The sequence below is a fragment of the Humulus lupulus genome, chromosome 2, assembly GCF_963169125.1.
Source record: "Humulus lupulus chromosome 2, drHumLupu1.1, whole genome shotgun sequence".
NCBI classification, from domain to species: Eukaryota; Viridiplantae; Streptophyta; class Magnoliopsida; order Rosales; family Cannabaceae; genus Humulus; species Humulus lupulus.
In genome coordinates this window covers 85,368,591-85,385,134 of record NC_084794.1, presented here as the reverse complement: position 1 = coordinate 85,385,134, position 16,544 = coordinate 85,368,591, and the positions used below count along the sequence as shown (strand labels likewise).

Sequence of the window (16,544 nt, the reverse complement as noted above, 5' to 3'; positions counted from 1 at the left end):
TGGTACCTTACCTTGTGATTCGTGTTTTGTTGAATTTTATCTTATATGAATTGACTATCCTGATTTGTGACTCACTACCTGATTTGAGATAAAAATTGGTTTTGAATAAGATGATTAGAGTAATTCATAATGGAATAAAGTAATTTGTTTAAAAAAATTGAATTTGCATTATTTTTGTGTGGCAATAATGATTTACATTGGAGCGTTGCATAGAATGACCACCTGATTTGAGAAAAAAATTGTTAGTAAATAAATAATTTGTGATTATAAAATGTAAATAAATGATATGTGATTATAAAAAATTTGAGACGAAATTTTGTGTGGCAAAAATAATTTACCTTGATTATGTTTTCTTGTTGATTCTAGGCTTACAATGTACTCATAATTTATAATAGTTGGAGAGAGAAAAATTTTACATTGATAAAAAAAAATTGATATGATAACCCTTGTATATGAGTAATGTTAAATTATAGATATTATTTTCAAAAAAATTAAACTTGATATTGTTTGAAAATATCTCAACGGAAAAGATTAAACATACTATGATTATATTAAAAGTTTTTTTCAAATAAAATAAATTTCAAATAAAAAATTCAAGCCCTAATCGCGTTAACAAAAAAAAACCACTCAAATTTAAAATAATTCGTAATTTTTTTACAAATCAAATATCAAAGATTTTCCCTAATCGTATTAATAGGTTTTTTTTTCACGTTAACAAAAAAAATCACTCAAATTAAAAAATAATTAGTCAATTTTTTACAAATTAAATATAAGTTTGAGATTCTTACCTAATTGCATTAACAGAAGGGCGTTTTTTTCTAGTCGCACATTAAATAAGTTTATCAATTTCTTCAATTAAAATAAAAATGTTAAAGTTCATATTACTAAATTTTGTTAAACTTGACAGAATTTTAAAATAAGTCAGTTAAAATTAAGAATTTTCGTTATATACACATTTTTATATAAAAGAGATACTAGATACAAATAATATGTAATATATTTGTTTAGTTTTATTTATAAAATTTATTAAATTTGTACTATTGTCACATAAATTTAAATAAATAAACAATATTATATATAAAAAAAATGAAATAAGCTTATAAATGAAAAATTAAACCAAAACATTGTTTATAATTTTTTGAAATATATATATATATAATACAATAACCTTAATAAACACCATAATTTTTTTAATAAAAATTAAGAATATGTATTATTATGACATTTTATAATATTTAAATTAATATTAATATAAGTATTAAATATCTAGTCTTGTATTAAATATTATTATTATAATATTTGAATTCATATTAATATAATTAGTAAAAGATTAAGATTATATATTACAATAATATTTGAATTCATATTAATATTAAGATTATATATTATTATCACAATAATATTTGATAACATTAAAATTTATATTATTAATTATTAATATAATTATTAAATATCTAATTTTGTATTATATATTATTATAATAATGATATTTTATAATATTTGAATTTATATTAATATAATTATTATATATGTAATTTTATATTAAATATTATTATAATAATAATATTTTATAATATTTAATTTTATATTAATATAATTAATAAATATTTATTTTTAATTAATTTTAAAGATATATTCCGATAAATATTTAAAATATTATGTTAAAATTAACAAAATAAACACTTAAAATTAATAATTTTTATTATCTATACACTTTTTTTTTTTTTTTTTATAGAAGAGATATATATACTGTTAACATATTCATTATATTTAATATCCATTTTCTTTAATCGTGAACATGGATATTAATTAGATAGATATTGAAAAAAATTGCATGTGATTATGTCTCCCTTATAATACGTGGAAAAATTATCATAATAAAATACATGCACCTAAATTTTGGCACCAAATTAATTTTTATTCCAAAGCTTAAAGTATAATTTATTGAACGAAGTTCTTCTAGACTCCCCACTATCAAGAAAAAAAACTATCTATTAATTCAAAATATTGTCTCACACTTTGAATAAAATATTTAGAGAAAAATTCTTAATAAAAAACTTAAAGAAAAAGTGGGTCAAATAGTTTTTAATCCAATTATTAATGCTAAAGGCCAAAACTCACATAATTCATAATTGAATATTACCACAAACTGAAATATAATATAGTTTGTAATGGACACATTTGTGTACTTTTAACATTTTACTAAACAGAAAGCTTTCAGGACCGTTCATTGAACTTCATTCCACACGTGTTAAAGTGCAGCAAGTGGTTCGGATATTTTCTCATACATTCCATGGAGATCTGGCGGCAGAAGTTTGGTCCAGTGTCTCCCAAACTATATACGACATCAACAACCATAACCATCAGCCAATAATCACAGAGGAACGCATAGTAAATTACCCAATTACCCTGACTTTTTATAGAGCTTTTCTTATGTGGCAATATACTACTGGATAAAGGCTCTGCACTTATGGTTGCGCTTTTTTTGAAAAAAAGTGCGCAAGAAAGATCCTGTGTAGTGGGACCCACTCAGAGAAAGGCACACGTGTGGGGCCATTGTTCTTAGCCCCAACTCTGTGGCTTTTCCTTTATGTTCTAGAGTTTTTTTTTTAAAAAGAAATTGAAAATAAAAAAAAAATCTGAAACAGCAATGGCATAAGTGCACCTGAGAATTTATCTCAAAACCCTAGCGAAAATGTGTTCTCTACAACTCCATTGTTGCAGAGCTCTGGCACTCGATCGATCGCGGCCTCCGCCGCAACGGAGGGGCTTGTCTTCTTCGATCTGGGGGCGGCAACTTAGCTTGGTCGGTAGAACAGGAGAGAAGCTCCGGTGTCGTTTCAATGGTGGGGGTTTTAGGGTTTTTGCTATGTCGAAAGGTTCTTCTTCTTCTTTCAAGATGAATTTGAACGAGTATATGGTCACTCTTGAGAAGCCACTCGGTATTCGATTCGCGCTCTCCGTTGATGGCAAAATCTTCGTTCACGCTCTTAAGAAAGGGGTATTTTATCTGTTTTGGTTATAAATTTGTTGAATGCTTGAATTTTACAAAAACTTTATGATGCTTTTTTTTTCTTTTTCTTTTTTATATATCGAATGGTACTTTTTTCTTTTTCGCTACTGAAGGGTAATGCGGTGAGGTCGAGAATAATCATGGTGGGTGACACCTTGAAGAAGGCGAGTGATTCATCTGGTGGAAAATTAATTGAGATCAAGGACTTTGGAGATATTCAGTATGCCATTTATATTAGTTATAGATTTTCTTATTTTTGTTTAGTTAGTACAACTTGTATACTTACTTTGGGTGTATTGATTGTTGGCTTGCATGCAAAACAGTGTTTGAGTTCCTTTTAGGCATGTTTAGAGTCTAAGTTAACCGTTTCAAAATTAAAATTTTATGATGATTTAAGATATAATGATTGTCATGTTCATAAAATTTTTCATTTTTATTTTTTCAGTCTTTGGTTTCTTCAGGAAGATGCTGAAGGAGAAAGCAGGATCTTTTAGCCTTGTTCTTGAGAGGCCATTGTCACCTTTTCCAATTCAACAATTGGTTCTGTTGAATGATCTTGATATTTCATTTAACAAAGGTAAAGTTCCTATCGCTACATGGAACAAGAGCATATTGGCATCCAATTTGCAACCATCTTCTGAGAGCAGTGGAAATTCTGGGTTTGTAACGTTCTCTTCTAAGTATCTTAAATCACAAGGATGGAAATTGCTGAACGATCAAAATGTACGTATTCAATCAAAATTACAGAAGAATACATTGTCTCCACCCATGAGCCCGCTAGTTTGTATTTTCTCTGAAGATGAACCTGGAGATGGTGAATGGGCTTACGGAAGTTTCCCAATAGAGGAATATATTAAGGCACTGGATCGCTCTAAAGGCGAGCTATACTATAATCACTCGCTTGGTATGCGGTACAGCAAGGTGTGCTATGCTACTCTTGTGCTATTAACTTTTATTGATCTGATATGATATGAATTACTCATTGTATTTTTCTTTTGAGTTTGGTCTGTTTGTTTTCAATCCTTTTCTTATTCTTTCACTAAGTTATTTTGGTTGTCATTTTGTTAGATCACAGAGCAGATATATGTGGGATCATGTATTCAGACAGAAGCTGATGTAGAGACAATGAAAAATACAGCGGTGAGTTCTCTTTTTTTTTTCTTTTTTCTTTCGTGTGTGTGTGTGTGTATCAGCGATAAACGTTGTGTGTATATTCTCATACCTTCTAGTTGACTAGAGAAGAATTTTTATTTAGTAGTAGTTACTTCACATTAAGATTGAAAAGATAGGGGGACCATCCGTTCAAATAAGCTTATTGTTGTGTAGCCAAAGGACATGTTTAGTCAATCCATAAGCCATTTTATTGCGATAGAGATGCTCCTGTAAAGTTAGACAAAAGAAAAAAAAAACTTTAAAAACATAAAAAGTACACCAAACAGGGAGTTCGAGTACTTGAGCCTGGTTTAGTCTCCTACGAATTGAGCAAGAGCTTCCGCTTGAAAACTATCTGATTACCAAATAAATTTTGATGAGTTACAAATAATATATGCATTCACAACTGTCTTTATGTTTACCTTTGGGTTTTTGCAAGCAATGACTGTGTTTTTAATAACTACCTATCCATTGAATGTTCATTAAATGGTGGCTGGTTGGATCCCGGATCCCTCTCTTTTTTACCCTTTGATTGACATGGAATATTTGTTACAGGGAGTTACTGCAGTCCTAAATTTCCAAAGTGGAATTGAGGCAGAAAATTGGGGAATGGACCCAAAGGCGATCAATCAGTCATGCCAAAAATTTGGTATCCTGATGATCAACTATCCTATAAGGTAAGTACACAATTCTATACAATACCCTGTTTCTTAAGCTGAGAAATGATACCCTGCTTCTGGGTTGCATATTCATGAAAGGCATGAAGAAGTTCTGAATGAGGGCAGGATATACTATTTGTCACTCAGAGCATACTTGTTACTTATAGCTTGGTAATTTTTTCCGGCATCTTGTTTTGCAGGGATGGAGATTCATATGATATGAGAAAGAAACTACCATTTTGTGTAGGGCTCCTCCTACGATTGTTAAAAAAGAATCACCGTGTTTATGTTACTTGTACAACTGGGTTTGATCGATCTCCGGCTTGTGTGATAGCATACCTGCACTGGATGACTGATACTTCCCTTCATGCAGCCTATAATTTTGTGATCGGGCTGCATTCATGCAAACCAGACAGGTTTTTCCTAGTTTTAAATTCGTAACTCTCACTGTTTACTTGAGCTGCAATGATGTAGCTCATCATGTTGTATGCATTCCTATTATATGTCCATGTATACCATGATTTGAGAATTTATTTACCTTCATGATTGCTGTAGACCGGCAATTGCTTGGGCAACTTGGGATCTCATAGCTATGGTGGAAAAAGGCAGACATGATGGACCCGCAACACATGCTGTAACATTTGTGTGGAATGGGCAAGAGGTGATTGACAAGTTCTAGGTTTCTATTTCAACAATATAACTGCTATTAGTTATTAGTAGTAGGACCTATCTGGCTGGCTGGTGTTTCTATTCATATGACTTTATGTTGTTTGACAGGGGGAGGATGTAAATTTAGTTGGAGATTTCACTGGAAATTGGAAAGAACCAGTTCCAGCACACCATAAAGGTGGACCAAGATTCGAAGTAGAAATTAAACTTCAACAAGGAAAGTAAGTGTAAAATTATAATTGAACTTATTGCATAGGAACTAGAGCCTGCTTGTTAAGTTTCTACATGTGTGTTTATTACCCTGAACCAAAGTGAATGATAATGGGTACATTCTAGTTTAACAAAGAGCAACATCACATGTTGTGAAATCCTCAACTCAAATAAACTTGTGCCCTTTTATTTGTAACACTTGTTGAGATAACGTGTGTACCTGTGGTGTTCAGGTATTACTACAAGTACATAGTGAACGGGCAATGGCGGCATTCACCGTCATCCCCGTCAGAGAGGGATGATAGTGGGAATGTGAACAACGTGATTGTGATTGGTGATACTGCCAGTGTGAGGCCTTCCGTTCAGCAGCAAAAGAAAGTGAGTGTCTGTCTTCCTTTTTACTGTCTCAAACAATCAAACAATTTATATGAATCATTTTTGTGATTCTGATAAAATCATTGACACCCTTGTATTGTATAAGGACGCAAACATTGTGAAGGTGATTGAGAGGCCATTGACAGAGAATGAGCGCTTCATGCTGGCGAAAGCAGCTCGCTGTGTGGCATTCTCTGTATGTCCAATTAGACTATCTCCCAAGTAGGTGGCCATGAGACTATTCCTGGCTCTACAACAAATGGGTCTCGAGGCTTAATTGATTTCTTTTAGCATTTAGCCATGTTCCTTCTGGCTTCTGCAAATAGAGGTTTACACGGAACAATAATTTTGTTACAATAAAAGAATAAGCTTTTTGTTAGATGGTCAATTCAAAATTTTCCTTTTTAAATGCTAAATGAGGAATAAATTTTGCTGGTCACTCAAAAACAGTTAAGCTAGTGTATAGATGTTTGATTTGGTCGTTTGTTATTTATAGTACGTCCTTGGAATTATTTAAGCTATCTTATGATTACATTTAGTCATAATTCACAAGCTTTTCAAGAACCCCAAATTTTATATTTTTATTTGTTGGCTTATAAATTGCAACAATCAAGATTCACTTGAAAAAAATCAAGAAAAACCCACAGCAGAAAATACACGACTAGAAACCAAGATTTTTAAATTGTGAAAACAAACAATTAACACAATATGCGACCAGGACAGAGATTTATATTAGTTAAGATAATTTGTCATATGCCTAGTTGAGCACTACTACAATCTTTATTTGTAAAATTATGTACAACTCTCTTTCAAAGTTGACAAGAACACACAATAAGTGTCAAGACAAAATCCCTTGTACGCTAAACTCGAGCAAACTTTCTTGCTTTCTTGAAGGTTTTCTCTCACTTATTACTAAACCCCTCTCTTTCTTGAAGAGCAAAATCAAATACAAAGCTCTCTCTCTAACATTTACAAAAACGATTCTGTATGTTTTTTAAATGACTATCATAACACTTATTTATAGTTAATAGTCTTGTAACCGACTTAACTCTCTTGACCAATAGGAAAGAGGCGGTGAGAGACTTGACCAATGAGAATGATGCGCCAATAGCTATAAGTAGCTACGTCTAGAAGGAATAATTACCACATTATTCTCCAACTTATTAGACAAATCTTGAAACCGCAAATATCATTTTATCATCTGATCTAATTCTATAATGAAGTTTAACATCTATAACCCTACCATAAATGAGCTTTGCAACAACTTTTATCCTCGAAATCTCCTATAAAAAGGTGTCAATCTTGGATAGTGCCATAAAATAAAACAACAAACAAACAAAAATATATGTCAAGTAGATGAGTAGAGGATGTCGACATGGTTTTAAATTTGGTAAGAATGTCGACACTAGTGTAGATGTAATGTTGGGCAGCTTATATATACAAGTTCAGACAGATATCTTCTTCTCTCAATCACAATCCAATTCTTTCAATTCAAGCTGACGAAGATGACCAAGAACAACACTATTCTTTCGAGTGGAACATGGTTGTTTCATTTTAGTTCTGCCTTTGTTGAGATCATACACAGGTTTATATTGTTTCACTCTTTTTCTTTTTCACAATTTGATTATATACATGCATCATTACACACACATCACTCTTTTTCTTTTTCAAAATTTGATTATATACATGCATCATTACATATATATATATATATAAATATTTATAGACTAAATTGTGACCAAAATGCTCAATATTTTTAAAATATTGTACTTTTATACTTAATTTTTTTGGTGGTAAATATACTCATTCTCTTCAAAATGTTGCACTTTTATACCCAAATTTTTTTTGGCAATAAATATACTCAATTTTTTAAAATGTCGCACTTTTATACTTATTTTTTTATTATTATTTTGAGAAATAATAAGAAAATTAAGAAAATATATAGGCTTTTCATTATTTTTAAAATTTTAAATTATTTTATTTTTCTTATTATTCCTCAAAATACCTATTTTAAATTAAAAATTCATAAATATTTTATTAAAATTAATAAAAATGATATAAAATAATTAAAAAAATATTTTTCCATCAATTTAAAATATAATTTTTTTAAAAAAAAAAAGTGAAGAAAAAATATAAGTTTTAATTATTTTGATTAATTTTAAAATCTTAAATTATTTTTTTTATTATTTTGAGAAAGAATTGGGAAGTGAAATAATTAAAATTTAAAATATAATTAAAATCTTATATTTTTCTTTTACTTTCTTATTATTTCTCAAAATAATAAAAAAATATTATAAAAATGCAACATTTTAAATACATTGAGTATATTTACTAAAAAAAATTAGGGTATAAAAATATTATATTTTGAAGATATTGAGTATATTTATAGCTGAAAAAAATTAAATATAAAAGTGTAATATTTTGATAATATTACTTATATATATATACACTAGATACAAGCAACGTGCAATATGCACGCTTGCTTAGTTTTATTTATAGAATTTATTAATTATTTTTATTAAATTTATATTAATGTCAAATAAATTTTAAATAAATATCCTCTTTTAATTAAATAATTTATTTATTTTTGTTTAAGTTTTTATTTGTTCTAGTTTTTGAATTTAGGAGTGACAACAAGAGATTATATATTATATGTTTAATGTAATATTAAATATTATACGTGGATTTTAAATTTAAGTTTCTTACTAGTTTTTTTTAAAATGTCATTTGTTGCTAATTCACAGTAGATTATATTATATGTTTAATATCATATTATTCTAATAAGTGAGTTTAAATTTAATTAAATTTTATTTAAGTTATAAAATTTATGATTTTATTATTTTTAAATAATTATTATTGTAAAATATCTAAAAAATATCATATTTTAATTTGTTTAATTATTTATTATTTTTAAATAATTATCATTGTAAAATATCTCAAAAATATTTTATTTTAATTTTTTGAATTATTTATTTTATTTTATATAAGTTTAAGTGTTTAGAAATTACTGTTTGTTTAATTATTTATTATTTAAAAATAATTATTATTGTAAAATATCTTAAAAAATTCATATTTTAATTTTTTTAATTATTTATTTTATTTTATTTAAATTTAATTATTTATAAACTACAATTAAACATAAGAATATTCGGTTAAATATAAGAATATTTCGTTAAAAATAATATTAAAAAAATAAAAAACTTTTAAAAGAAAAAATTTCCGTTATTTTCATATTTATTATTCTTATTATATAGAGGAGATATATCCCATCTCTCATCTGACCTCTCTCTCTTCCCGTTCTTGTCGTTTTTATATCAAAACTGGAAGAATGTTACGTCTCGTCTGTATAGGAAAAGAAAAAAAGAAAAGAAAAAATTGTTGTCGAGGGAGCCGAAGAATGAACTAATAATATATATATATATTCTTCTTATAATATATATATGTATATATATTTATATATATTCCTCCACTTACATATTTAGACCGTTAAACATATATGATTATATATACATATATAACTCTTATAAATTAATATCTTCAATCATGCATACTCATTCACCATATTTTTCATCGAAACATTAATATTACATTGTGCTTATTAATATATACCTAGCTAGCACCTACATATGCACGGCCAAGTGATAATTTACTCCATTATTTATGTATGCTATTTCTCTTACCATTTATTATTATTATAGTCTGACTCTTCTTCTTTCCCCTATTTTATTTTTAATTCATTATGAATTTATATAACTGAGAACGAAATAACAACAAATATTTATGACTAATAATGAGAGTGTTGCTGGTTGGCAAGTTATGGTGTACACACTGTTAGTAGTACTCCATGAATTCCATGAATTCGTGAGATTTGATATTAAATTACATCAACTTTTGACAAATATATTATATTTATTATTTAATTAAAGTTATATTATTATTATTTATTATGTGCAAGAACTGACACGGCCTCTATTTATTTATTTAGATTTATGTTTATTAGTTAGATAAGCAAGCATGCACAGATAATTGATTAATTAGTGAACAAAAATTGTTAGAAACTAGCAGCTAAGTTGCTTTCAACCACGAATAACACAACAATAATCTTCTTATTATCTCATAGGCCAAAAAGGTTTCCTACTATGTTGTATGTAATAATTTTCACTCTTGGAGAAGTCCAAAAGGGCGATATATATATTTATAGCAAAGAAATGTATGGTGTGTAGGGGCATGGTAATAAATTTAAATTTTGTTATCCAGAAAAAGCACCGATGAAATGCAATGTCTGATTCAAAATCGCCTTTGGAGACACAAGTATTAAATATACCACAAGAACCGTGTTTTTAGGATAGGCCTTATCTCTACAATCCTTCGCCCATTCCCTCTGTCACATCTCCACCATGATTTTTTTTTTTTTTTTGAGGAGACCAACCACCATGAATATTTTGATTTCACTATAACGAAATTCATTATTTTGTTTTTTTTTTTTTTTTAAATTCTAGAAGACTCATGATATTTCTTGTAAGTTTATTTTTATAAATATTATGCCTCCCATGCATTTTCACTAATATTTTTTTTAGCTGTCAGCATCTAGCTACCATATATATACATGAAATAAATAATAATAATAATAAAATTCTCTTATAGTAGCTCCACTGTTGTTAAATATATATATTGGTCAAATATTTATTTGTTGTCCACTCGTTTTGATAAAGGAAATTTATTTTTTTATATATTCATTGACTATTGTAACATAAATATTTATATACATGAATTTACATGATATTGATCGCTCAGCTAATAGTATGGGACAACAATATTAATTGGTGGAGAATAGGATTAACAAACAGCACATACATATATACATATGTATTGGACCACGTGGAAACGATCGACTATAGAGAGGTTAAAAAACATGGATCTTGGTTTGGACATATTCTGTGAGAAAGAAAGAGAGTCACATAAGGGTGATCATATATTATTAATGGCAATGGAGAGAAGATAGGGGTTGAAGTGGTAGCAGTTAATTATCAGTTCAAAAAAGAAAAAACTAGGTAAAGAAAATGATCTGGAGCGTCGAAACCTGATCTTCAAAGGGAGAAGCTCTCGTTCACTGGGATTTCGCTTTCATTATCTGTTGTGGAGTGAGAAGGTGTGGGGTATAAACTATAAAGCCAAAGAGCATGATTTGTAGATTGCACAATGTCGTCTGCCGCTTCTATCCACAGCTGGTGCCTCACCCCCACTACTACTGTCTCTCCTTCTCTCAGAAAAGCCACATTACGTCCCTCTGCTTTCGCCAGGCTCGGCTCTTCTCCTTCTTCTCCTCCTCCTAGTCTCATCCAACACAAGCCCGTTTTCGCTGCTCCATCTCCCATCATCACCCCAACTTGGGTAATGATAATAATTAATCACCATCTTTCTTTTTATATATACATGCACAACACTGCTTTCATCTTCTAACATACCAAACTCCTTTTATGTTGAAGCTTTTATTGGCACACTTTTGATGACTTGAGAGTGTACGTATATGTTTATTTGAAGTAATAATAATGCTTTATTAATTGTTGAATATACTATATAGGCTTATTACTTATCGCATGTGAATTAATTTGTGGTCTTCATTTCATTAATATGATTAGGAGTTTTTTTTGGAGGGGTACGTGTACGTGCTTTTGGTATTTTTATGCATGAAACTTCCACATTTTCACGGTGTTTTTTGGCTTTTTAAGGCAAAATATAAAAACTTTGTGGAGCTATCAATCAACTAACCATCTAAGTATGAATACGTGGCAAGTGGTGACTGGCTCACTAACCATGTAGGCTTGTTTGACGTGGCCATTCTTGATTGGTTCCCATTTTTTAGTAGTGAAACGTGTGTGGTTACGATTTTAGGATACAAGCGGTTACATTTTGATATTTGTTTCCCCATTTATAACAGTGCATATATATATATATAATGAAGCTATTATCGGCTATGTAAGCAAATTCTTAAACAGAATATAAGTTTCACGGAAGAAAAGGTCAACATTAGACAAAAGATCTAAGAAAAGGGAACTTAAAATCTAAGATTAGCTAGGTAGGTAGGTACTTAGTAATAATATAAATATTACTATTCTTAATCTCTATTAATAAAGCACCACATAATCTCTTTTTGTTTTTTTATTACTACAGAACGAAGACATGGGAAAGGATTACGAGGAGGCCATTGCAGCTCTTCAAAAGCTTCTCAGGTATATAGTTTTTATATACCTCTTTTTTTACAAGTATATTTTTAGATCACAGACTCGTTAAAATGATTATAAAAATATGATACACAATAATGGCTTTATAATTATTAATTTGCAGTGAGAAAGGAGACTTGAAACCTACAGCAGCTTCGAAAGTAGAGCAGATAACAGCGGAGTTACAGACCCCAGATGGCAAACCATCAGAATTTGATGCAGTTGAGAGGATCAAGACTGGCTTTATTCACTTCAAGAAAGAGAAATATGAGTCAGTACCACTACCACTACTACTACTACTCATCACAAACTCAAATCTCCTTATTAATTATTATGTCTTACTTACCAATTTTACATATACATTAATTTGTTTAGATACTCAAACCTTTCTTTTGTGTCCTTTGTACTTATCACAGAACAAACCCAGCTCTGTACTCTGAACTTGCCAAGGGCCAAAGCCCCAAGGTAATTTATAAACCAGAGAAGACTCATCATATATATATATATATTTATTAATATATATGTAATTGTACTTATTGGCAGTTTATGGTATTTGCTTGCTCCGACTCTCGGGTTTGCCCATCGCATGTTCTAGATTTCCAGCCAGGAGAGGCTTTTGTGGTTCGTAATGTTGCTAACATGGTCCCACCATACGACCAGGTTCCTCTCTCTCTCTCTCTTTAAATATATATATACTTATACTATATAGTACATATTTATCTTTATCTCAGTTTTATTTACTTATAGTACTTTTTTGTTTATAAGTTTTATCTTCAAAGACTTGGATCTAGATATAGTTATTGTCTTCAATTCAAAGCTGTAACAATGAATTGTTTTGGTTGCAACAGACCAAGTACGCTGGAACTGGATCTGCTATTGAGTACGCTGTTCTGCATCTTAAGGTAACATCTCTAAAACCCATGTTTTTTTAACGACCATTTTTATTTTTTTGGGTAAAAATAAAATAAAAATTTGGGAATGTGCAGGTGAGTTACATTGTAGTGATCGGTCACAGTGCTTGTGGTGGGATTAAGGGGCTTATGTCTATCCCAGAAGATGGAACTACCTCCACGTAAGTTGACACTTGTATAAATATATATATATATATATTATGTTAAAACACTAAAACCAATTAATTATTAATATTGATAAATATGCAGGGACTTCATAGAAGACTGGGTTAAAATCTGCTTGCCTGCTAGGAACAAGGTGAAATCAGCCTTGGGCAATGCATCTCTCCCAGAACTCTGTGGAAGCTGTGAAAAGGTAATAATAATTGTTGTGTTTGGTAAAATTTAGTTTTTGAATTTTTTAAACATAAAATTATAAATATTATTTTATTTTAAAAAAATAAAAATATGTTTGATAACTATTTTTATTTTTTTTAAAAAACAAAAAATAATAAATACGTTTGATAATTATTATTTTTAGTTTTTGTTTATCAATATGAGTTGTGGATTTGAAGAAAAAGAGAAATAAAAAGTTGAAAACGAATTTAAAAAAATTTGAAAGTGAAAAAATTATATTTTCAAAATTTAATAAATTTTAATTAAAATTTAAAAAGTAATAAATAAAAATAAAGTTACCAAACACATTTTATATTTAATTATCAAATTTTTAATTAATTAAATAAAAAACTATTTCTTTTAAGGGTTACCAAACTATTTTTTTTAAGAGTTACATATATATGATTTGTTTTTTTTTTAAATTAAAATCTTAATGAACCCAATTGATTAAGTATATGTATGTATATGTGAATGTAATATTATTGCAGGAGGCAGTGAACACATCCCTTGGAAACCTTCTAACCTATCCTTATGTAAGAGATGGTTTGGTGAACAAAACTCTTGGATTGAAGGGAGGTTACTATGACTTTGTTAAAGGAACATTTGAGCTTTGGGGACTTGACTTTGGCCTTTCTCCTTCTGTCTCCGTATGACTTCATCAACCATTATCATCACTACAACACTACTTCAATCAACCCATCTTGGTTTCCTAATTATATTACTTTTATTTGTTCCTAAAAAAAATGTACCCAAGTGAGAGTTATATATGGGGTTTGCAATTAATAATAAACTTAGAAAGAGAGATCCTTTTCAGAGGCTCTTTTTCTTTTCTTTTTTTCCATACAAAAGCTTATTTATTTAATAACTCCATTTACAATTATATATATAGTATATTAATTAATGATTAGAAGATCATCTATCCAAATCACAAAGGGCAAATATTCATTAGTGCATTTTTCTCTTTTCTTTCTTTTTTCTCTTTGTTAGGTTAAGGATGTGGCCACCATACTTCATTGGAAGCTCTAGGGACATGGTTAGATCGGTCATCCCTTCCCTGCCAAGAAGAGGCTCTCTTTTAATTTATCTCACATTATAATGTGATGATGACTTAAACTTAAAGTGGGTTTTGTAACCAAATTAATAAGCCTCTGTTTTGAGAGTTGGGTGTAAATTTTTTTCCTCCCAATGAGTTCCTTTACATATTTTCATCTTTATCTTTCTCCACGAGTCATATGATTTTAGTAAAATCTTCAACTTGATAGGTCATAAGAAACTAGTAGACAATTTAGAGGCATAAGAATATGTATAAATCTACTCGAGAAAATTTAGAAAACCTGTATAATATAACTAAAAGATGTTTTCAACTTTTATAAGAGCCTCATGGACTTGCTTCATCAAACTTTCAAAATGATTTTGGGTGTGCCTTTGGAACAGTACCAATTTAGGTTTTTTTCTTTACCATACATAGTCTATCATCTACTCTAAAAACATCCCTATCCTTAGTCAAGAAAATGACAACCTCAAAATAAGATAATAACTATGAATTTACATCTTAACCTGTAGCATGCCCAAAACAAGCCTATGAGAACTACTCATACACACTCTCACAAAAGCAACGAATAATTAATCCTAGTTTTTGTGTTTCATCATTTACTCAAAAGTTCAAAATACACTCTCACAAAGAAGTGAGACACTCATCCACTAAAGCTGACTTTTGCTTCACCTCATTCTCTTGCCGCTTGGGAATCCATTTCTGTTTCACTGTGTCCTTCCCTTCCTGTTTCTTCCTGCAATTGTTGGTCTCATGCCCCAGACCCGAGCATGTGTAGCATACTAATGGTAACCATTCATATTTCACCTCTAATTCAACATCATGATTAAATTCATCTGTGAAGGAAACCGTAACAGGAAATTCTTGACCAAGGCTTACCTCAATCAAAATTCTCGGGTACATCAGCCTATCTCGATGCTTGGTGACGTTATCTACTTGCAAAGGTGTGCCAATTTGCCCAACGATCTCGAACAAGGACTTTTCCCCCAATACTTGATATCCAAACCCTTTAATTGTACCCAGGTGGGAACACTGGTAATATCATCCTTGGTGAAGTCATCAATCGGATTCCATGGTTTCATGACCACTGGCTTCCGATCAAAAAACACATAGCCACCTTGAAGAACTCTGTCTCGTTGTTCCATATTCTGGAATCGGATCATGAAAATGCCACGAGCTATCATTCCCACTTTAACTATTGAATCTTTCCACATCCTTCTTGCAAAGCCATCAAGAACATGAAGAGGTAGATTAGCTCCCATTACAAAACAGACAATTGAGGGTTGCCAGTAGCTCACTTCCTCCTCAATGTCGTCAAAATCAATCTTCACTTTAGATTTGGGGCTCTGTTCATGTTGTCCGTCTAGTTCAACCTTCTCTTGAATCGATCCAGTAAACCGAGAGTCCAAGTTCTGAACAATGTTGGATCGAAAAATTGGAGGAGGAGTCTTCGCCCCCGTGCTCACATTTTGAGCCACACGATTCGAGTGAGATAGCCAGACCGAAAAATTCTGGCGTAGCTCACCACGATTCCTGTAATTCTCCTCCGTATCTGCAGGGGAAGGAACCTCCTCAACCCCCAGCTTCATATCACCAGCTTCCTCATCAATTTCCAATTCCTTCACTCCCAAAATCGCATCCATAGATCGTGTCTTGATGATCCTATCAGAGGATGAAGGACCCTTTTTCTTTGATTTCACTTTCGATTTAGTCTTCCCAGCTACCTTCGCTCCTTTCGCCATGGCTCCGGTGGAACACCGAAGGAGAGAGAGAGAGAGGGAAAAAACTTTTTTTCGTTAAACCTGCTGAAAAGAGGAACAAAGTATTAACAAATGAGAAACCTGCTGTTACAAAAGTGGCAAATCGGTTTGACATGTTGGATAATCAGGAGGAAGAGAATTTTACTTG

At 30.4% G+C, this 16,544-nt stretch overlaps 2 protein-coding genes across 3 annotated transcripts; both read left to right on the top strand.

The window, feature by feature from the left end:
• The first annotated feature begins 2,599 nt into the window (after positions 1–2,599).
• LOC133818153 (phosphoglucan phosphatase LSF1, chloroplastic) lies at positions 2,600–6,642 on the top strand. Of its 2 annotated transcripts, XM_062250868.1 has the most exons (10): positions 2,600–3,001; positions 3,127–3,233; positions 3,475–3,934; positions 4,082–4,153; positions 4,721–4,842; positions 5,025–5,240; positions 5,380–5,485; positions 5,602–5,714; positions 5,937–6,081; positions 6,185–6,642. In XM_062250868.1, the coding sequence occupies exons 1-10, from the start codon at positions 2,696–2,698 to the stop codon at positions 6,302–6,304; spliced, it is 1,767 nt and encodes a 588-aa protein (XP_062106852.1). In that variant the 5' UTR covers positions 2,600–2,695; the 3' UTR covers positions 6,305–6,642. The 2 variants fall into 2 exon arrangements, with proteins under 2 accessions (XP_062106852.1, XP_062106853.1); XM_062250869.1 differs by lacking the exon at positions 2,600–3,001 and having other exon boundaries at positions 3,459–3,934.
• A 4,621-nt stretch (positions 6,643–11,263) lies between these two features.
• LOC133818152 (carbonic anhydrase 2-like) lies at positions 11,264–14,799 on the top strand. Its single transcript, XM_062250867.1, has 10 exons — positions 11,264–11,469; positions 12,250–12,308; positions 12,424–12,570; positions 12,716–12,764; positions 12,843–12,959; positions 13,148–13,201; positions 13,286–13,371; positions 13,460–13,565; positions 14,074–14,232; positions 14,573–14,799. The coding sequence occupies exons 1-10, from the start codon at positions 11,278–11,280 to the stop codon at positions 14,609–14,611; spliced, it is 1,008 nt and encodes a 335-aa protein (XP_062106851.1). The 5' UTR covers positions 11,264–11,277; the 3' UTR covers positions 14,612–14,799.
• The last annotated feature ends 1,745 nt before the right edge of the window (positions 14,800–16,544 follow it).

Coding starts and splice junctions, on each gene's coding strand:
- LOC133818152 (XM_062250867.1), top strand. CDS start 11,278: ATGTCGTCTGCCGCTTCTATCCACAGCTGGTGCCTCACCCCCACTACT. Junction 12,765..12,842: donor CCAAGGGCCAAAGCCCCAAG/GTAATTTATAAA, acceptor ACTTATTGGCAG/TTTATGGTATTTGCTTGCTC. Junction 12,960..13,147: donor TGGTCCCACCATACGACCAG/GTTCCTCTCTCT, acceptor TGGTTGCAACAG/ACCAAGTACGCTGGAACTGG.
- LOC133818153 (XM_062250868.1), top strand. CDS start 2,696: ATGTGTTCTCTACAACTCCATTGTTGCAGAGCTCTGGCACTCGATCGA. Junction 5,486..5,601: donor TTGTGTGGAATGGGCAAGAG/GTGATTGACAAG, acceptor GTTGTTTGACAG/GGGGAGGATGTAAATTTAGT. Junction 5,715..5,936: donor ATTAAACTTCAACAAGGAAA/GTAAGTGTAAAA, acceptor TGTGGTGTTCAG/GTATTACTACAAGTACATAG.